This window comes from Argentina silus (assembly GCF_951799395.1).
Source record: "Argentina silus genome assembly, chromosome: 1".
Lineage (NCBI taxonomy): Eukaryota > Metazoa > Chordata > Actinopteri > Argentiniformes > Argentinidae > Argentina > Argentina silus.
The window spans coordinates 22,992,688-23,013,639 of record NC_139655.1 but is presented as its reverse complement, the minus strand read 5'-3'; the positions used below and the strand labels follow the sequence as shown (position 1 = coordinate 23,013,639).

General features: G+C 46.0%; 3 protein-coding genes across 5 annotated transcripts in view; all 3 read left to right on the top strand.

Annotated features, from left to right (window-relative positions):
- dnajc13 (DnaJ heat shock protein family (Hsp40) member C13) overlaps nucleotides 1-3,891 on the top strand; it is a 34,684-nt gene extending 30,793 nt beyond the window's left edge. For both annotated transcript variants that reach the window (XM_083697509.1, XM_083697508.1), the window contains 7 exons: nucleotides 6-48; nucleotides 139-312; nucleotides 550-729; nucleotides 989-1,129; nucleotides 1,235-1,378; nucleotides 1,497-1,596; nucleotides 2,515-3,891. In XM_083697509.1, coding sequence (XP_083553635.1) covers nucleotides 6-48; nucleotides 139-312; nucleotides 550-729; nucleotides 989-1,129; nucleotides 1,235-1,378; nucleotides 1,497-1,596; nucleotides 2,515-2,612 — 880 coding nt within the window. In that variant the 3' untranslated portion in view covers nucleotides 2,613-3,891. The remainder of the gene's footprint in view (nucleotides 1-5; nucleotides 49-138; nucleotides 313-549; nucleotides 730-988; nucleotides 1,130-1,234; nucleotides 1,379-1,496; nucleotides 1,597-2,514) is intronic.
- A 979-nt stretch (nucleotides 3,892-4,870) lies between these two features.
- Nucleotides 4,871-14,385, top strand: topbp1 (DNA topoisomerase II binding protein 1). Of its 2 annotated transcripts, none has more exons than XM_083680845.1 (27): nucleotides 4,871-5,083; nucleotides 5,361-5,445; nucleotides 5,602-5,736; nucleotides 5,881-6,024; nucleotides 6,124-6,305; nucleotides 6,547-6,740; nucleotides 6,884-7,063; nucleotides 7,182-7,348; nucleotides 7,538-7,701; nucleotides 7,924-8,177; nucleotides 8,434-8,762; nucleotides 8,945-9,117; nucleotides 9,284-9,495; nucleotides 9,833-10,143; nucleotides 10,320-10,505; nucleotides 10,633-10,742; nucleotides 10,825-10,948; nucleotides 11,116-11,383; nucleotides 11,633-11,837; nucleotides 12,053-12,288; nucleotides 12,465-12,607; nucleotides 12,726-12,828; nucleotides 13,047-13,210; nucleotides 13,395-13,523; nucleotides 13,636-13,725; nucleotides 13,811-13,972; nucleotides 14,130-14,385. In XM_083680845.1, the coding sequence occupies exons 2-27, from the start codon at nucleotides 5,368-5,370 to the stop codon at nucleotides 14,268-14,270; spliced, it is 4,584 nt and encodes a 1,527-aa protein (XP_083536971.1). In that variant the 5' UTR covers nucleotides 4,871-5,083; nucleotides 5,361-5,367; the 3' UTR covers nucleotides 14,271-14,385. The 2 variants fall into 2 exon arrangements, with proteins under 2 accessions (XP_083536971.1, XP_083536970.1); XM_083680844.1 differs by having other exon boundaries at nucleotides 4,871-5,087.
- A 3,375-nt stretch (nucleotides 14,386-17,760) lies between these two features.
- tmem108 (transmembrane protein 108) overlaps nucleotides 17,761-20,952 on the top strand; it is a 45,902-nt gene continuing 42,710 nt past the window's right edge. The window contains exon 1 of the mRNA XM_083680865.1: nucleotides 17,761-17,913. The gene's annotated coding sequence lies outside the window, so the exon portion shown is untranslated. The remainder of the gene's footprint in view (nucleotides 17,914-20,952) is intronic.

Genomic DNA, 20,952 nt, shown 5'->3' with positions numbered 1-20,952 from the left:
TGTAGACACTTTAAGCTGCAAAAGGATAATCCTGATGTGAACTGGAGAGTAAGTTTATCCATACTCAATTCCATGCAGTTGTTGTGGATTATAGATGTTCTTGTTATGGCAATAATGTGTTGATGGTTGTGTCTGTAGTTGCCAGAAGACTTCACGGTGGCATACGGGGCCGGGCAGGGCGAGATGGCGGTGGGCGGAGTCTTCCTGCGCATCTTTATCGCTCAGCCGGGCTGGGTGCTGCGTAAACCTCGCGAGTTCCTAGTGTCCCTCCTGGACACCCTTACTGAGCTGCTGGAGAAGAACAACCCCCATGTGAGGACATATATACACGTGTTCAACTCAAGAAGAAGAATACTACATGCATACACACACACACACACACACACACTAACTGAGCACAAAAAGGATCTGCAATCTCATAAAATAGCCCGATATATTTATTTGATATAATAACTCTATGAATGCTGTTACTTTCTTTTTACTATTACATTCACTTGCATGCAAATGTACTGTATTCAATTCTCAACGGTTACTTCTTGTTTTTGTCAGGGTGAGGCCCTGGAGATGGTTACCACAGCAGCAGTGTGTCTCTTTAGCACCCAGACTCAGCTGGCTGACCAGGTTCCTCCCCTAGGACACCTTCCCCGCATCCTGGCAGCACTGACCCACAAGAACAATGCCGTGCCCAAGGCCTCTATCCGCCTCATCCACGTACTCTCTGACAATGAGGTGAGCAGCCCAGTCCACTCCACAACACAGATGAATGGACTACCATTAGCTGGTGTAATTCTCCAGAAAGCTGTACTTCAGTTATTGTAACTGAACTTCAGCCAAGCTAAAATTGAACATGGAAACTGTGTTTCTGTCCTTTCTTTATACTAAAAAATGCATAACTAGTCTTATGCTGTGTGCATGTGTGTGTGTGTGTGTGTGTGTGTGTGTGTGTGTGTGTGTGTGTGTGTGTGTGTGTGTGTGTGTGTGTGTGTAGCTGTGTGTGCGCTCCATGGCGTCACTGGAGACCATTGGGCCTCTGATGAGTGGTATGAGGGTGAGGGCGGACATGGCAGGACTGGCCTGTGAAGCGCTCAACCGCATGTTCCAGAGAGAGCAGACCGACTTAGTGGCTCAGGTAACTCATCTCTCTATTGTTTTTGTTTCTCACACAATTTTTTTATTTTTTAGAATCATGAACTTATCATCATTGATTTGGGTATGTGTGTTTATGTGTACACAGGCTCTAAGAGTGGAGCTGGTGCCGTACCTTCTGCGGCTACTTGAAGGGGTGGGCCTGGAGACATTAGACAACCCCTCAGCTACCAAGGCCCAGATAGTCAAGGCTCTCAAGTCCATGACACGCAGTCTGCAGTATGGAGAACAGGTAAGGTGTTGCATGCATTAGCCACCTGTTTTACAGAGGTAAAGCACAACTATTTGATATAGATGAACTGTTACAGTATATCAGTGTGAGGCCTACAGTATGTTGTCCTGTGTTGCAGGTGAATGAAATCCTGTCTCGTTCCACTGTGTGGAGTGCCTTCAAAGACCAGAAACATGACCTCTTCATCTCCGAGTCCCAAACCGCAGGGTACCTGACAGGTATGACTTTAACGTCCACTAACTGCCTAATAGAAAGGTTTATACAGTAACACACATACAGTATATATACTGTAGACACGCACAATGCCAGCTAACGACTAACATGACAAGCAGAGCAAAATGACCCTTTCTTTGTTGTGGCATTGACGAATTACTGCACCGACAAGGTACGTCTAGAGAGGGGTATTCTCTGAGCTGAATCTGAATCCTACCTTTCTACTATACGCCTTCCTTGAGCACCTTGTGGCCGACTTCTAACTCTTTGCTTAGTGCCTACCTTATACTCTTCTTCTCCACTTCCTCCCTTCTTCATTCCTCTTCCCTTGTCTGCTCCTCCTCTCTTCTCCTCCACGTTTCCTCCTCAGGTGTGTCCACACCCTCTCTCATGGCTGCCAGCAGCCCCCTGCGGAGTGGCCTCTAGAAGCCTGTTCAGGGCCCTCCCAGCCCTACTCTCTCTTGCTCTGACGCAGGTAGACTTGGTCCTTGCTTCCACCCTAGGTTCCTAGGCTCTTATCCTTCCATCTAGTTCAACTGCTACATTTTCCCATTTCCACTTTCTCCCTCATCTTTACTCCTCATCTTCACTTCAGGAAACAGGGATAGATGCAATTCAAAGAGTGAATTTTCAGTGAAGAGGCCAGCCTTGATAAGCCAATCAAGGACTACTCTCTGAAGGCAACCATGACAATAGACTTTCCTGTAGCAACAATCCATATACCTCCACACCATCTCACTCCCGCCCTCCCCAACCCCTACAACATAACCACACAATGACAAGAGTTCATCTATGCCCGATCATGTCTATAGTGTCAGTGTGGATAGGCTTCCTCAGTCACTCATCGTGAGCATTTTGAATGATCAGCCTTGTTGTACGTCTCACTCACTGTCTCACACTCTGTCTCTGTTTACCTTGTCCAGGTCCAGGAGTAGCGGGCTACCTTACAGCAGGAACCAGCTCCACAGTGCTGCCCAGCGTTCCGCCCCCTGTGGACAACGACAATGGAGACCTGGGCTGACTGACTGACTGACTGACTAACTGAGACAGACAGACAGACAGATGCGCTCAGGCACACCAGACTGCCCTGCGGCTCCAGGGCTGTGGCTCAGAGAGACTGCTCACTCAGCTCCCACAGGGAGAGAGAGAGAGAGAGAGAGGAAGGAGAGGGGGCCTCCATCACTGACTATAACAGACTGTCCCCAAAATGTCCGCCATCACCACAACCTCAAAATGTCCTCACTCTCTTGCCCCACAAACAGCACTCACAGTCTTCATAATCCTTGTTTTGATTGTTTTAAGAAAAGGACAATACTTTGGTATTGTTTTCTTTTTTTTCAATTTTTTGTGCTTCTTTATTGTTTCTTCCAATGAGACAAAAATAGTTTACTTTTGTATGAATATATTTTTTACTTAATTTTTTTGTGTGTGGAAAAAAGACAGTGAACGAAAGACCGAGGATATATGTGAAAATTTGGACCTGCCTCTTCATTCTTTTCTCCTTCCTCACCATCATGCCCTGTCTCGCTACCCTGACTGGCAACACACGCACCCTCACACCCTCACACACACCCTCACACACACACACACACACACACACACACACACACATCTCCAGCCCTCAACAAGGGTATCGGGCCTGGCTGTGTGATCACAGGACAAAGTCAACTTCCTCATCTCCTTCTGATAGTCTACACACCTACCGCTCACATGTTTACAGAACATGCCCATTCATCTGCATCAATGCATACGTTTCAAAAATGTTGTTTAATGAGGGTTGTATGGAAAAGGTAAAACAACAACTGTTAAACGAGGAACTCTCAAAACTGTTATTATTGCTCTTCCCACTTTTCTCTCAAGGGAACACAGCTGGAACGTTTGGACAGGAACTGACGACTAGTCTGGCCCTGTCTTCCACTCATGAAGATGACAGATAGGCTCTCCTTGTCTCTCTGTCTTAACCCCCCATTACGATTATGATCCTGATCCATATGTCACTCTGTTTTAAGGTTGTCCTCCTTTCTGTCTCTACAAACAAAAATCTTTTTCTATGTTATTTTCCTTCCCCAGAATGCAAAAAGCACTAGAATATTTATAGGTAAATAACAGCCTTTACCAACTGAAGTTAGCTTCTGCTAAGACATGAGGAATGATACTGACTGATTATATATGTGAGAGACATAGTGCAATTGTGAAATGTTCAATGTAATATGACGTATATAAACTTTCTATATTGAATGTACATTAAAATAAAAATAAAAATCAGTCGCACTTGTACATAAAATTTTAAGAATAAAAGGGAACCCATAGTGTTGCTCTTTCTTCAAAATGTGTATTCTGTCAAAGAAACATGAAAATTACCTTATGAAAGGTGTGCGCCTACACAGAGAAATAGCTTTAGAAATTAAATTCCTCCTAGCAAGGAAAAGCTGGCGGCTAACAATGCTGCAGTGTCACTGCACGCACATCTTCTGCACCTCTTACAGTGATCAGCGGTAGCTGTGTTATATACAGGAAGTCCACACAAGTCATTCACACTACACCTGTTAGATACAGTTGTAGGGACAGATTAACGCTGGTCTAGCAACACATTTCTACATGACATCAAATGGGCTTAATCCATTGATACAGCATGTTTATCTATGCCAAAATCATATGCTGAGGTAATTGCATTGTTTTCCAAAATTTTGTTTCAAGCTTGAAAATATAATTAATTGTATAACATTTTACACATTTTTAAATCCACAAAGCTGTCATGTCCTAAATACATTTTAGGTATTTAGATAGATTTGATAAAAAGAAATCAATTTATAACATGTACACCTAACACGTGGATCAGAGAGAAATATGAAAGGTGTTGTACAGCGTTATTATATTATTAATGTTGTAGAGGGCTTATTTTATTTTATTTGTTTCACACAAACAATTATTACAAACTTTTATACATAGCAACTATTACAAACATTCAGACATAAAAACTATATTTTAACATACAGTCATGACATACCTTGACTTCGGTAAATATATCATAGAATTGAGGGCTTTTTTCTGCTTCGGTGGTTCCTCCATAGCCTCTCTGCCCACGACCACAAATACATCACTTCCGAGTTCCGACTGCATCTGATTCGATTGGCGCGAATAACAACAACACAGCAGGCACCGCTATTTTGTAAATGTCCTGATGATAACTATGACTTTTCTTTTCTTTTTTTTAAACGTTTCTTTAGTGGTAATTTAGAGGTGAATAACCTGTAAATCAAGATAAGAATGAGTGTTTTTGATGGTCCTGCCCTGTGTATGTGTTCAGACTGAATAGGAGTTGTCAGTCTTGCGGGGCACGGGCTCCCGTCCTGTGACTGCTCGCGACACTGACTCTTCTTGAGTTCAAGCTAACTGCTACTAGCTAGCTAACCTGGCTAGATAGTCAGTAGTTTATTGTTTGCCAATAAAGCCATACGATCAGAAGGCCTCTGAATACTGCAAGTCTACCAAGTAGGTAAGAAACATTAAGTGTTCTAGGTACCGCTTAAGTCGCTGCTAGCTAGCTAATCACTGCACCCAAAGTAGCCCCATTTGTGACTAGACTTACTACTTTTTACATTTGGATGTAGAAAATAGTAAGTCCACTTGGGGCTACATCCAAAGGATAAAACCTTAAAAAAAAGATCTCCTTGCTGCACCTCAACAAAGTTAACAGCTAGCTGGTTGGCTACCCAGCTACATACTATCACTGATCGACAGACTGCACTTCTGTTCTGTCCCACTGCAGGTTCATCATGTCTAAGGGAGACTTCGTAGTGAAGTTTGTAGAAACTAATGGACAAAAGACAGACCTCGCTGTCAGGGCTTATGAGGTAAGTTGTTCAACCACTGTGTGTGTTAATTCCACTGTCACTGCATGCACCTGCCATAATGTATCCATCACTACCCACCACCCACGGTTGACAATGCCTTGCCTTCCATTTCAGCATGTCAGTTTGTTTTTGTCATGTCTCTTCTCCGTCATTCAGGCAATCATGGAGTTGCAGTCAGAGAAGTACTTGAAAACCATAGATGAGAAGACTGCATTAAAGCTGGACCATAATGACAAGTCTCTATTTGTCCTCAGTAGCTTCTCCAGTCCAGCCTTCCACCACTGCAAAAAGGTCCATTTCAAGACACGCACATTTCCAAACCTGATTTCTAAATAATGCTCACATCATGGGAAAAAAATACTGACTGCAATGGGGTGTACACTAAAGTAAACAGAAGTGTAAAATGTGTCTCTCTCCTTTTCTCTCTGTCTGTAGCTGGGCTGTAGAGTGGTTAGTCCACTAGTGGTGCTCTTTTGCCTGCAGCAGCAGCGCTGTGTTCCCAAAGCAGAGCAGCCCGTCTACAACATGGCCATGGCTGACATCACCATCTCCTGTACAAGTCTGGACAAGGATGCAAGGGTGAGTGTCTGTCCACCCAACTCAGCTAAACTCATTGTTGGTTATGTGTTTGCAAGGCAGTTTTGTTAGTCACAGTCAACTGTGATGTCTTGTCTACAGACAAATGTTATGGATCTGGTCCAGCTGATGGGAGGACGGGTCTATCGTGACCTTAATGTGTCTGTCACTCACCTGATTGCTGGGGAGGTGGGCAGCAAGAAATACCTGGTGGCTGCTAGCCTGGGGAAGCCCATCCTGTTGCCCACATGGGTCAAAGATTGCTGGGACAAATCTCAGGACAGGTATTGTATATTTTACTTATGACAAGTTGCATCATCTGCCTGCACTATAGCTAGAGCAACATGCCTTCTGGGGTCCTTTGTAACCATTGGAATCGAATTAATTACCAATATGTAGCTAACAAATATATTCTATACAAGACCTGGAGCATAGTGGTAGTTCAAATTGTAGCAATGTAGATGTTCTGCTCTGTGTAGATTTAACTGTAATTCAGACTGATATTGACTATGACATCTATCTTAGCCTGTTCAGGCACTCAGACCTGCCCGTGGAGGAGTACCTCTGCCCTGTGCTCCGTGGCTGTACCGTGTGTGTCACAGGCCTCTCCACCGTGGAGCGGAAGGAGGTGCAGCGGCTGTGCCACCAGCACGGGGCCATCTACACCGGCCAGCTCAAGATGAACGAGTGCACCCACCTCATTGTCAGCGAGCCCACAGGTTGGTCACACCTTAAGCGCTGTGACAATCATCATCATCATCATCATATACCAGCTTTGGGCCTCAATGAGTGTCTGAGTCTCTTTACCGGCTGAGCTGACTTCCCATAGCTGTCACTGATTCCTCTGTGTGTGTGTCTGCAGGTCAGAAGTACGAGTGTGCGAGGAAGTGGAACGTGTTCTGTGTGTCTCTGCACTGGCTGTTTGACAGCATAGAGAAGGGCTTCTGTCAGGATGAGAGCAGGTACACTGTGGAGCCTGGTGCTCCCAAGGCCACCCGACCTCACACCTCCACACCTACTGGCACCAACAAGAAGAAAGAGGGTGAGGCCACAAAGTCAACATTTTAGAAATCAAAATGATTGTCTTCAAACCTTCATAGCTCACAGAAATAGCCCAAGATGGTAATAACAGGTTTAATTGTCTTTCTCATGTCATACAGAGGGTCCTTCTCTCCTGGGGTTGAGCCACATCTCTGTCAACACCAGCATGACTGTTAATGACACAGCCCTCACCACTGCCTCAGTCAGCTGCTTGGACACACTAGACCCCATAGACACCCTGGACCTCACTGTCTGTCCCGCAGATGATGTGCTGGACGGCTGTAAGGTCAGTAAGAATCGGTCTCTACGATAGTAATAATTTCTACAAAGTCATTATAGACTTTCCACACACAGGCAATCGGTTGTCAAATGCTATCTATTGTTGCACTCATCAGTCAATCAATGAATTATCGGAAAAGTAGCTTATAGTTTAGAGGAGACTTTGAGGTTGATTGTCTCCCACCTTCCTCTGCAGCTCTACCTGTGTGGGCTGCCAGGGAAGAAGCTGGAGAAACTGCGTCGTCTAGTGAATGCGGCTGGCGGCCTGCGCTTTAACCAGCCCACCGATGACCTCACCCACGTTGTCATGGGAGATCCTGACCAAGACATCAAGAACTTCCTTTCCAAAGCCACACACAGGTCAGAGAACCAACCAGGCCACTTGCTATAATTACCCACACTGTATAATTAACACACAACCATTTCCATAGTTTTATATCAGCTTTGCCTCACATTATTCAGTTTACAGTTCTAATTTGGATGTAGATATGCACTCTAGGACTCAAAACCCTGAGGTAATTAGAAGTGATTGAATGCTTGCTAACCTGTTAAGATGATATCTTTGTGTGGTATCTCCTACAGGCCCCACGTAGTGACGGTGCCTTGGCTGCTGGACAGCTTCTCCAGAGGCAGCCTGCTCCCAGAGGAGGACTACCTCCACCCTGCCTATCTGCCCCCTACCCCTGCAGCCGTGGCCATGCCAGCCCCCCGCACCCCCGCTTCCCGGCCCAGCTCCTCCTCTGCAGCCCCCCCTGCCCCCAGCCCTAGCACCCCCAGACACAGGAGGGCAGAGGAGGATATGCTCTCTCAGTACATGGACAACGACCAGACAGTTGGTGAGGATCTCACTCCCCTCTGTAGTGCAACACCACTACTTCAGGGTAGCCTGATATAGACATGCTAAAGCAAAAGAACATGAGGATACATTATGAAGTATATTACCAGAAATAATCTGATCACTCTACCATTTCTCCTCTTGTTGATACTTATTGCACTTAGACTGAGTCACAGGTAGAAACTGCACCCACCCCCAGGTGAAACCACAGTGTCATGATTACTTTCCTATTCCTTTTCCCCTCTTTAACTCTCCAGTGGAGATGCCACCGCCAGCAGACAGCAGTTACAGGAGGTTGAGTACTCCAGCCCCAGCCCCAGAGCCCTGGGTCCCAGACCAAAGTACTGGCCTGGGGGCAGACTCCACCCTGCAGGAGGCCAGCGAGGGAGGACTGTTCACTGGGAAGAGGTTTCTCCTGGTGGGCTTCAGAGCCGAAGCTGAGGCCCAGCTCTCTATGTTAGTCACAGAGAACTCAGGGAAGGTGCTGGTTGGCCGAACACGGGCCGTGGCCGACTACGCTGTGGTCCCGCTGCTGGGCTGTGAGGTGGAGGCCACTGTGGACGAGGTCGTCACTGATACCTGGCTGGTAAGAGAGCGAGCGAGAGAGAGGGGAGGAGGAGGAAGAAAGGGAGAGATGTGTTGTTGGCAGCCAATTTGACCTGAAATAAATATAGAACCTCCGATTTGACTGACATTTGTGCGTGCATGCTTTCTATTGGCATGTGTGCTTTTCTATCTTGTGTTAAATGATGTGTGTTTTTCCTATAGGCCATGTGTGTAGAGCAGCAGTGTGTCCTGGAGCTGGGCTCCCACCCTCTGTTCACCCCTGTTTCTGTGAAGGAGGGCTGCTCCCCGCTCAAGGACTGTGTCCTCTCAGTCAGCCAGTTCACTGGAGCAGAGAGGGAGTCACTAGTAGAGCTGGCCAAGCACCTGGCAGCCAAGTAAGACCAGCACACACGCACGTGCACACTCTTGTTGGATGTACTGCACACAGGGACTTAGTTTCGTACACAAGCTCATATGGTATGTAGTGAACGTGTTGTTTTACTGTCTTCTCCTATCTAATATCCTTCCTCTGTCTATCTATCCAACCATCCCCTCCTGCAGTGTCCAGGACTACTTTGTGCGCATGGCCAACCAAAGGAAGGGCATGCTGGCCAGCACCCACCTGGTGCTGCTCACCCCAGAGGGCACCAAGTACCAGGCAGCACAGAAGTGGGGGCTGCCCGCCGTCACCATGCGCTGGGTGCTGGAGTCTGCAAGGACTGGCCGACGAGCAGAGGAGGGGCTCTTCCTGGTGGACCTACCCCCTTCTCCAGGTAGGAGAGATGCCCAACTCTTAAATCTACCCCTGGCTTCTACCCTAGACACTGTGTAGATCTGAAAGATACGGATAAGCAACATTGCCCCTTGCTCCACCTTGACAGGGGCAAAATTGTCGCTGTATTGGTTACCCCTATCCAATCCTTTCAGATCTGTGCCAATGCTAAGGGGTTGGGGAGCAGGGGACTTGGTAATGGAGAAAGCACCCTTCCTGTCAATCATACTGTATATGTACCCGAATGAGAATAGAATTAAAATGTTTGATGTTGGAGGAGCTTTGAATGTCTACTACTGTATCTGTGTATTCACTTGTGCTGTGTCTGTGTTCCACAGAGAGAGAGGATGAGAGTTTTGTGGGGGGCTCCCAGAAGCCATCAATGCCCCCTCCATCGGCCCGTAAGTCCCCAGAGATCCCCCTGCTGGGCCCTCAGATGGGAGCGGCCGTTACCCCCCTGGACATGGGCCGCTTCCAGAGCAAGGTGTTCCGCTCTGTCCTGGATCAGGCCCCCAAGGAGGACTATACCACCCCCAGCCAGGAGGGCAGGAGGAACCGCCTGCAGAAAGACACACCCTCACTCCAGTTGGACACGCCATCACGCTTCCTCTGCAGAGACCAACTCTTCAGACCCTCCTTCAACGTCAAGGTCAGACTGGACTCTGTGGGAAAAAATGCAAGGTTTATCCACAAAAGCAACTGAAAAGGCCATAGACCTGCATTTGGTCGGAGACTATAAAACTATATAGGCTTTTAATTGTTTGTATAGAAATGACATGGACTACTATATTTGCATGAATGTTAACACTTGCTCTGGCTCTGCAGGATGCGCTAGCGGCTTTAGACACGCCGGGAGGCAGGTCACAGCCAGGTCAGAAGGTCACGACCCCTCTCTCAGAAGTCATTGGGAGGAACCTACAAGCTGCCCTGGCCAACAGCACCCGCAGCCACAACTCTGCCATGCAGGCCCTCACAGCCAGCCCTCAGCTCAGCAAGGAACCAGAGCGAGAGGTAGACACACACACACACAGTCCTTTAACACCTGACAAAGGCTTTAGAGAGTGTACATAATCTCAAATCCATTTCTGTAAGGCCAGGGTAACATTGTGTGTGTGTGTGTGTGTGTGTGTGGGTCCAGGAAAAGGACCCTGCTCCCCTGGCTGGTGTGGTGATCTGTGTGAGCAAGAAACTGAGCAAGAAGCAGAGTGAACTCAATGCTATCGCCGCCTCACTGGGAGCAGACTTCAGGTATTTTTCACATCCTTTCATCGTCACTCACCATATGTTTCTAATGTCAGTAATACATTAGAGTGAATCTGATATGCTATAGGTGGTCCTGTGACGACACTGTGACCCACTACATCTACCAGGGCCGCGTAGGGGACAACACCAAGGAGTACAGGAGTGTGAAGGAGAGAGGGGTGCATGTGGTGTCCCAGCACTGGCTGCAGGCGGTACGTGCTGTTTTCATTATTTAATACACACACTCTACTCAGCTGCTCTTACATGCAGGCAGCAATGTGTTTTACAGCAGGATGGAATGAATAGGGTAGGATAGAATGAACCAAAATAATATTCTAGTTTAACTGTTTGTAACTTGCCTTGTCTGTTGTGTGTACAGTCTGCTGAGGAGCAGAAGCACGTATCTGAGACCCTCTACCCGTTCACCTACAACCCCAAGATGAGCCTGACCCTCAGTCAGGTGCCCGACAGCAGCCAGAGGTCTCCCCCTGCCCTCCGCACCCAGCTGAAAGACTTGGCTGAGGCCCTGGAGAACAAGCCTGGCTGTGGTCCTGAAGACAACACTGTGGAGGACGCCTCAACCTCCCACCACGTAAGTGAAGGAGAGGCAGACGCAGACCTGGACCAGGACAATGCAGAGAGGAGAGGTGGGTCTCATCATTTACCTCTTCTCAACAACAGCACTTTGACTTTTGTACCCACTACACATCAACAAGGGTTGGGGACAATTCAGTAAATGCAGTGAATTAGTTGAAATTGGAGTCATGAGTTGGAAATTTACCTGTATGTTTTGATTCTGATAGATTAATCTCCAGAGGCTACTCAACTGACACTTAATTGTTCCCAACCCTGCCACCATCCCTACTGTTTGCTGACCCTCTTTCTTTCTCTCTCAGACCTGTCGGAGACTTTAGAGATGAGAGAGAACCTACATAGACAGCTGCAGGAGATCATGTCTGCCACCAAGCTGACCACCGGGAGGCGGTCCTCAGCCAGGCTGACCAGGCTCGGGTCCGGAGGGTCTGACTCTCGCCCGCACACCCCCGACGGGCTGGGCCGGGCTGGACGCAACGGGAACAGACGCACTCTGGAGGCACTACGGTAGGACAAGGGACTGTTAGATAGGCTGCACAAGATATCGTATAACTATCGATCTCGCAATATGAACATGGCCAACCAGAGGAAGGGTTGGCCAGCAGCAACCATTCGTGCTGTTTGTTTTGTAGGTTTGTTTTATCTTTCTAATGTCAACAGGGTGTTATCAACATAATAAGTATACAATGTGGACATGACTGAATCTCTCTTCTGTGTCTCAGGATGTCCAGACAGGCTGCCATGGACATTAACACAGAGCCCTCACAGAGTGAACAGATTGTGTGGGACGACCCCACGGCCAGGGAGGAGAGGGCCAAGCTGGCTGACAACCTGCAGTGGCCAGGCAGCCCCTCCCAGCACTCTGAGCCCTTGGCCATGCCCCCAGTCCACCTCTCCCACTCAGACAACGGCCCGCACCTCAGGGACTCCATGACTGACTCTGAGCTGGTGGAAATGGGTGAGCAGGAGAACAACAACGGCTCCAGAAACACTTAACTCAGTTGCGGGGAATGTTGATGTATTCTAAGGAGGATTCTTGTTTGCATATTGACACTTACTGTAATGGTAAGATGCATGTGTGCGTGCCTCACGTCCATTATTCTCCTCTGACCCCTCCTCTGTCTCCGTCCCCAGCGGCCTGTGATGTCATCGACCAGCAGATGAAGCAGAGGTTCATGACCCCTCCAGTGGAGGAGCCGGAGGGTGACCTCCTCACTCCTAATGCCCCCAGCATAGCTTTCCCCCTCGCCAACCCCCCTGTACCCCCAGAGCCACAGGTAAGCTGTCACACACACACACACACACACACACACACACACACCACCCGATACTGCACCTTTACAAGGCTGTCTCTCAGAGTGACATGATAACTGAAAGGTTGTTTTTGCCCCACAGACAGACGAAGGGAGCGAGGTAGTGAGGGAGCAACCTCGATTCCAGCTCTCGTCTCTCAACCCCCAGGAGCGCATTGACTACAGTCACCTTATCGAGGAGCTAGGTGAGTCACCCTAACCTCTCGTCTCTGACCACCTAGCCTCACTTAGCCACACTCTGTAGTCTTGTGGTCACTCTGCCTGCTGTCTCTGTGTTGTCTACAGTACACTTTCTGTCAGTCTATCTTCAGTCTTTCTCTAACAGTCTGTTTGTCTTCTGTACTTCTGTATTGCACCTGTCTGTCTGACTCTTATTTATCCCTGTTCCTCTTGGCTCCTATAGGGGGCGTGGTCCTGGACAAGCAATGCTTTGACCCCAGCTGCTCCCACATCATAGTGGGGAACCCCCTGCGTAATGAGAAGTACCTGGCAGCCATGGCTGCTGGGAAGTGGATCCTGCACCGCTCCTACCTGGAGGCCTGTCGCTCTGTAGGACACTTCATCCAGGTCAGGATCTGGCCATCACAGTTAACAGTAGACATTAACCAGTCTCTACATGATTTAGTCATTGGATAATCCTACATAGAATTCTCACTTTTGCCTCTTGGTTTGTATACTTGTAGATTGTGTTATTTGTATTGAGAAGGTATTCCTGTGTGTGTGTGTGTGTGTGTGTGTGTTCATGTTCCAGGAGGATGAGTACGAGTGGGGCAGTGGTTCCATCTTGGATGCCTTGCCTTCCATCACCTCCCAGCAGAAGAGATTGGCATTAGCTGCCATGCGCTGGAGGAGAGCACTACAAGACAGCATGGTTGAGGAGGTACACAAACACACAGTTGTTTTTCAAGACCAACATACTCTACACCTTGTGTGTATGGGTGTGTGTATGACTAAAGGAAAAACATCTTTGTGTATTGTCTGTTGCTCACCAGGGAGCGTTCAGCGGTTGGACGGTTATGCTGAACATAGACCAGAACAGAGAAGCAGGATTCAAACGACTACTGCAGTCTGGTGGAGCTAAGGTTCAAACCTCTTCCTCTCTTATACCATAACTCAATCTTCTCTTCGTTTACAAGGGTGTGATAAGATCTGTCCCTCTCTCTCTAGGTTCTCCCCAGTCCCTCCCCGTCCTTGTTCAAAGGAACCACACACTTGTTTGCAGACTTCAGTCGGCTGAAGCCGGGAGACTTTCGGGTGGACATACCAGAGGCAGTCTCCCAGGGGGTCAGATGTCTGAAGCCAGAGTTCATCGCCGACTACCTCATGCATGTAAGTGGGACTTTAGGGCCCAAAGTTTGTTTTCACTTTTTCCAAAGTGAAATATCAAACCCTAATAGAACATCTCTACTTTTGATAGAGCTCTGATGGAAGTCCTTTTATAATGATGAGTGAAAAGATTCTGAGACTGATAATTGTCTTTGTCCAGGAGCCATCACCCCAAATAGAGCTGTATTACCTGCCAGAGGCTGCCCAGTGTCAGCCACCAGGCACAGAGGGAACCACACCCTCCCGCAAGCGCAAAGCATCAGGGGATTCCTCCAAGCTGAAGAAGACCCGACTCAAGTGAAACTATTTTAACTTAATTAACATTTAGGCTGCAGTGTCAACTAGTAAACTTAATAATTTTAGCAATGTACCCTACAAGCCTTATGAGAATGTCTGTAAATAAGATCTTTATTAGTTGTATGAAAATAAAATGAATGTAACATGATTGTTGTCATTCTGATGCTTTCAACAAGAGTGCCTAACTTTACACAATGTCTAAGCATTTGTATTTATTTGAAAATCATCAATCAGTGTTTGAATGAAAAGCAGGTGTGAGGAGATCAATTGCAAATACCTGCAATGTTGTTTTATGTCCTGTAGAGGGCAGTCCCATGTTCATCCTAGATGTAACTGTCCTAAGTATTGTGCCAGCTGAGTGTGCAGTTAGTAGCTTATCAGCATCATACACAGACATACTTTTCAGCTCTATATTTCATATTTACCACAAGATGGGAAGTAGTCTAATGAATAGGTATGATGTTTGCCTTCTTGTCAATCTCTTCCCGTTCTAAGATTATTTCTATCTGTTGTGAACTAAGATGACTGCGTTTGTACAGGGTGTATCTAATATTGTTTGTGTCTTATCCACACTGTCACAATACTGTCTGTTATTACTGTCATTAGGACACAGTCACTTCTGGCCCTGGCTTTGTTACTCATGGCAACGACAGTAATGTTGCTTCTACTCTCAGCAATGACACAGATATGATTATGATATGACAATGAAAGAAATTATGACACAAACATGATTATAATATGTTTGGCAGACATGATTGAAATACATGACTATGGCATGTTTGACAGAAATGATTGACACACTTGATTATGAAACAGACATGTTTATGACATTATTATGACATATGTTTATGACAGACATGTTAATGTTAATTAAGACATTAATAATATACAAGATTATTATGACACACATGATTACACAATGTTCTCTTGTTAAAGTTATTTTTGTGTAATTTAATAATACTATGTCTTTCTTTTTGCCTGTGAGTTGTTCCTCAATGAAACATTTCAAAAATAATTTGGTCTCCATCAAAGTACAATACCTGGAAAGCATTGTCCAGTGAGTTGTGCTGTTATGTGAGCTGTACTGAGTGTTGATCCTGATGTTTTTTTGGTCTGATTCTGAGTTGATTTTGGCATTATCACAGACTCTCAGCAGTGACCATGGGCTATGTTGCATGCCCCATGTCACTCAGAGTAGTCTCTCATTCCCCAAGTCTTTCCAAAGTTTTTCAGGCATCCTGACCAGAAATAAATACAGTATTTCCAATACACATACTAATACACACACACTGTCCACAGTAATCAAAGGCGTATCCTTGTGGAGACAGAAAAAGCCTTATGCCTGAATCAGAATCTCATTACTACTGCTTACTGAAAGTGTTCCACTTACTCAAGCAATTATGAAGCTCTCACAACAGCTGGGTGTCTTTCCCCTACAGTAAACACCAGATTTTGTTTACCCGGTATCGGGTCAGACCTCCTGCCCTGTGCTGTGCAATGCTACTCTGGCTGATGAAGGGATGGGTTCCAACCCGCCCATATGGAGGGGTAAGTGGTTTAACCTCAGAATAACTGTGCCAGCCGGCAGCCTCACTCCCAATTCAGGGTTAAAACTGCTGTTTGAATGCTACAAGATTAGGGGAGGAGGATCACTCCCTGCGGAGGAATGGAGAAGAGGCTGATTCACACTGCTCTCTCTGAGGCTATTTGAGCTCCATGAAGCCATGGCATATACACTCACTGAGCACTTTATTAGGAACTAGTACACCTTCTCATGGTGGAGGTGGTGTAATGGTGTGGGGAATGTTTTCTTGGCACACCTTGGGCCCGTTAATATCAATCAATCATCACTTGAATGCCACAGCCTATTTGAGTATTGTTGCTGACCATGTGCATCCCTTCATGGCCACAATTTGGCCATCTTCGAAAGGCTACTTCCAGCATGGTAATGTACCATGTTACAGAGCAAAAGTCGTTTCAAACTGGTTTCATGAACATGACAATGAGTTCAGTGTTCTTCAGTGGCCTTCCCAGTTACCGGATCTGAATCCAGAACACCTTTGGGATGTGATAGAATGGGAAATTCACAGTTTGAAAGTGCACCTGAAAAATCTGCAGGAATTGTGTGATGCAATCATGTCATCATGGACCAGAATCTCAAAGGAATGTTTCAAACATCTTGTGGAATCATTGAGGCTGTTTTGAGAGCAAAGGGAGGCCCTACCCAGTATTAGTATAGTGTTCATAATAATGTATTTGGTGAGTGTATAATCCCATTCAGATTATTCAGAGTATTTCCACTAAAATGGTGCAACACAAACTGCTGTAACATAGGCCTGTGTTTGGTTCAATTGTGATGCAGTGTTGGCCAGATAGAGCATCTCTCACAATGGGATCCCCAATTATTCCTCCTTCCCAGCCCTGTTTCTGGTGGCAAAAGATAAGGCCTTCTCCCCCTCGTCCTCACTGCCCATAAGACAGATGCTGGGACAGAGGAGGCAAATGAGAAACTCAGCCTGCTGGGAACACATAACATTCCCACAACAATGCCATGTTGGCCTGGTGATGGAGAAAAATGGTTGCCTGTGGCAGTCAGTGATTTGGTGGAAATGTTGTGTGTTGTCCATTTCCCATCCCAACAAACATGCAACTAACATAATTTATCTTCAATTAATGCAGTACACAGGATAAAGTAATTGATTTCATATTGTATTTCTGTATTTACTGAAGAGAGAGAGTGTGTGAACTGTGTGTGTGTGTGTGTGTGTGTGTGTGTGTGTGTGTGTGTGTGTGTCTGTGTCTGTGTCTGTGTGTGTGTGCGTGTGTGTGTGTGTGTGTGTGTGGCCTACAAATTTTCATCTGAAAAAAAATATTGCATAGAAAGTTGGTGCCTATTCTATTGTAGGCTATATGGTGGAACTATATAATTAAATGTCAAATTAGTTGTTGTCAGTCAACTCTTGAGTCTAATAGAGGTAATCAATTGTATTTTGTAAGAGGGGGTTGCCTGGGATTTATCTGTAAAACCTTTGTCAAGAGATTGTTAGCTCTCTGCTGTCATTGACCTCCAGGCGGGCTGGTTTTCTTTACGGGACAATTAATGCTAATCCGTTGGAGCTCTTGAAACCTAGCGTCTAATCTGAGGCAGGACAAAAAAAACTGTGCCTGCTGTTGCAGCAATATGTCCTCATTAAAATTCTACGGCCGTACCACCGCCACGAAAATCCAACAGTCTTTTCGCGCTTGAGTGGCACAGACACACTCTGCGCGCCTCCGGATCGTGCGCATCGCGCAATAGTCACATCACATAGGTTACAGTATGATGCTCGCTGCCAAGCCTGTTGCCTTTACCGCCAGTCTTTATCCATCCTCTGAACACCGAGCGTAGTCAGTGGTCCAAGGATTTGAGGGGTGGCGCCCTGCCGTCCTCCTATTGTGTTTTGCTTGAACAAACTGTATGGGGCTCCAGGGAAGCACTGTAGTTGGAGCGCCATCGTACTGAACATGGAGCTCATGTGACATTCTGGTTAGGAGCTGGCAACTTGTGCGCGTGGCTTGTGTGACTAGAGCGGTGACACAGCAGCTTTTTTATTCATTTCACTCGGATACGTGGAGTACCCGACGTACCAACGCACCTTGGATAATAGGTAAGCAGATTCATTAATTCGCCCCTCCAGACAACTATTCTATTATGCTCTCTCGTACGATGGTGGAAGCCCCATCAAAACGATGGAATAAGAGTCGAATATCGACACCGGTCAATAATCACGCGCCTGTATGCTACTTTGAAGACTGGCGTTGTTACATAGTAACCACCACTCTGCGCCGTACAGTTTATTTTCGCGCGCTGGTGAGCGTGCAATTGTTTGTGCAAATGTCAGTGGGAACTTCTTATCATGAGAGACAAATGTAATTGTTTGTTGATATGTGTTTCATTTGCTATATTGGCTATAAGGAGATGATACTCTATCCTACCTAACTATTGCTCATTTTAGTCGATTGATAACCCATATTCATAGCCTAATTGCTATTGGTTACCCAATACACTAGGCAGGATAAAATCAAAGACGTGTAGGCTGAAAGAGACAAATAGCCTACATACATAGCTGTTGCTTGAGTGTTTCATTTGGTGGTGCCTTGCTGAGTAGCAAGTTTCTTTTGGGGTGAGAAAACATGTTATCACAAAGTATATGGCACTTAAGGGAGTGGGTTGAAAGATTTGATGGATTTCCTCCACCTTATGATGAGAGACAGGCAGTAGTCCTATTGTTTAAAAATGATAATTCAAAAGTAAGAAACTGTAGAGATAAACCTACCACCCCCAGATTTTTTTTAAAAACAAATTTAAGAATGCTTTAAGATACTGAACTGAGAACCCAATATGTGGTCTTGAATCTGCATTGCTAATACCCAATATGAGTGGTGACAACCTACAAGTTGTAGGTGATGATTACTGAACCCTAAACCATACTGTTTATTTTAACACTTCACTGAACAGAGAGTATTTTACCCCTGACTAAGCAGATATCTAAAATGCCTCCTTATCATATTTCCATGTCATATCCATCCACTGTTGTTTTAGTTGACTGAGTGCACAATGTTCTACCTGTATGAAGTTGACCACCTTGAAGCAAAGGCAGGTCCGTGAGGAGAGAGCAGGCATTACAAATTGAATGTTTCTGCCATTTCATTTTTTTTTGTCTTTGGGACATGCAGAGACATAGTAGACAAAACGGGCTACTCTCTTAAAAAGTGAGACAATCATCTTCCAGGAGTGTCTCACTGAGGACCTCCTTTTTTCAACAGAAAACAGCTTTGTTTTCAAGGACACCATTAGATAGTAAAGTGCATAGTAATTGAACCTGCTGGTCCCTCTTACCATTGTGATCGGAATGTTTGGTCCCCAGTTCTCCACAGAAACCCCCACCCCTTTGTTCTGGAGACAATCCTCCACTGCTGTGTGTACAATGGTGGGGGAGGGGTGGGGTCAATGAGGGACATTGACATCTGTAGCTGACAGCTTTCTCAGGACGGAAGGACAGCGGAACATATGAGCCACTTACAACCAATGATCTATTTATGATGTCTATCCTTGGAACAAGGTGCTTGGAGATCATCCAAACCATTCAAAGGATGAAGTAAACCAATTAACGTAAGCTACTACAGGATGGCAGGTCAGGTCTTTTTCAACACTGTCACCCAGAAGATGCTGGTTCTAAGAGTCTGTCAAGTCAAACTAATACTCTTTTATTTAGCCATAACTCACAATTCAGAATAGAAGACTGTTGTTTATCATTTTTGGTCATTAATGATAAGAGTTTTGTGTAGTAATCCAAGCTAAACGTCAAAATAAAAACCTGTGCTCTCTCATTGTTTACCATGACAAACAACTAGGATCAAAATTATGACTGGCTTTTTTACTCGGCTCAATGTTATGGTGTGCTATTTGAAGGAGAGACACACTGAATATGGCAACCATTGCATCTGGAAGATTTATAGGTTAACCAGGTCCAATCCCCATCATAATTTCTGATGTGCTTGTGCAAGAGTGATATGAAGGGCAGACCTGGGAGAGTGTATCGACTGTCTGGTATTGACTGTCACACCCTCCAACTTAGAGACCTATCTGTCTACTGCCAAAAGTGTTAGTGTTAGAGGGGGCCAGCAGCTGGACATCCCACAGTGTTATCAAAACCACCAGGAAATGTCTGCGTAACCAGTAAAGAAATTCCCGGAAAGTACAGTATCAACCTTCCCATTCCCATCCAAAAATATCAGGCCCCATCAAAACAAACTTATCAGGGATGGTTCAGGAAAAGGTAACGCTTGGTCTCTGACTGTCAGTTGCAGAGACAGAACAGTAGTGCTGAAATAGTGTGGCCGCCGTCTACACAACCATGAGAAAAGTGTCGGAATGTGGGTAGGACACCACCAGACCTCATAACAGCCTCATAAGAGCCCCCCATGACTGGTGGAGAATGGTACAGAGTGAGGTGGAATTCACCCCTCTGGGTAAATAGTACTACTGTGTATGTGCTCAGGGTGGACTTAGCGCCTTGCTCAGTGCTGACAAAAACACCATAGAGGAAAAAAATGGATTTCATATAACCAGACAGGGAAGAAATAGCCACTTCTGTTGTTCACCTTCCTGTATGTTCTAAATGCCAGACAGCATTAGCGAAAAGGCCTTTCACAGACTCAGGCTGCTTTAGAAATGAATTTCATTTAAGCCGCGAGAGATGAAGGTTTACAGGAACCACAGGAGTTGGTGCCATGCTGGAGACTGTTTGTTTGGAACAGCGAAAGCCACTCTTTTCCACCAGAAAGAGAAATACATTTCCCCACAGCCACTTATGATCCTATCAGCTAGAGAACGCTCCCATAGGAGAATCAGGGAGCATCAGCCAGTGAAGCAGAACCATTATAGGTTTACCAAAAATGGCTCACTCAATGGCGGTGGCATTTGGAAAGCCATTATGCTGCATTCAGCATTATCAGACTCTCTGTGCATCATGGGGTATCAGAGTGAATGGTGATGTACCACTGAGTGCTTTAGGAGCACAAAAGTCTGTGGCAGTGGTAGCAGAGGCCCCGGCTACACAATCACACCAGCGACCACAGGAACAACGGCGAGGGACAAGGGGGAGAGGGAAAAGTGGTGGTAACAGATAACTAACCATTATGGT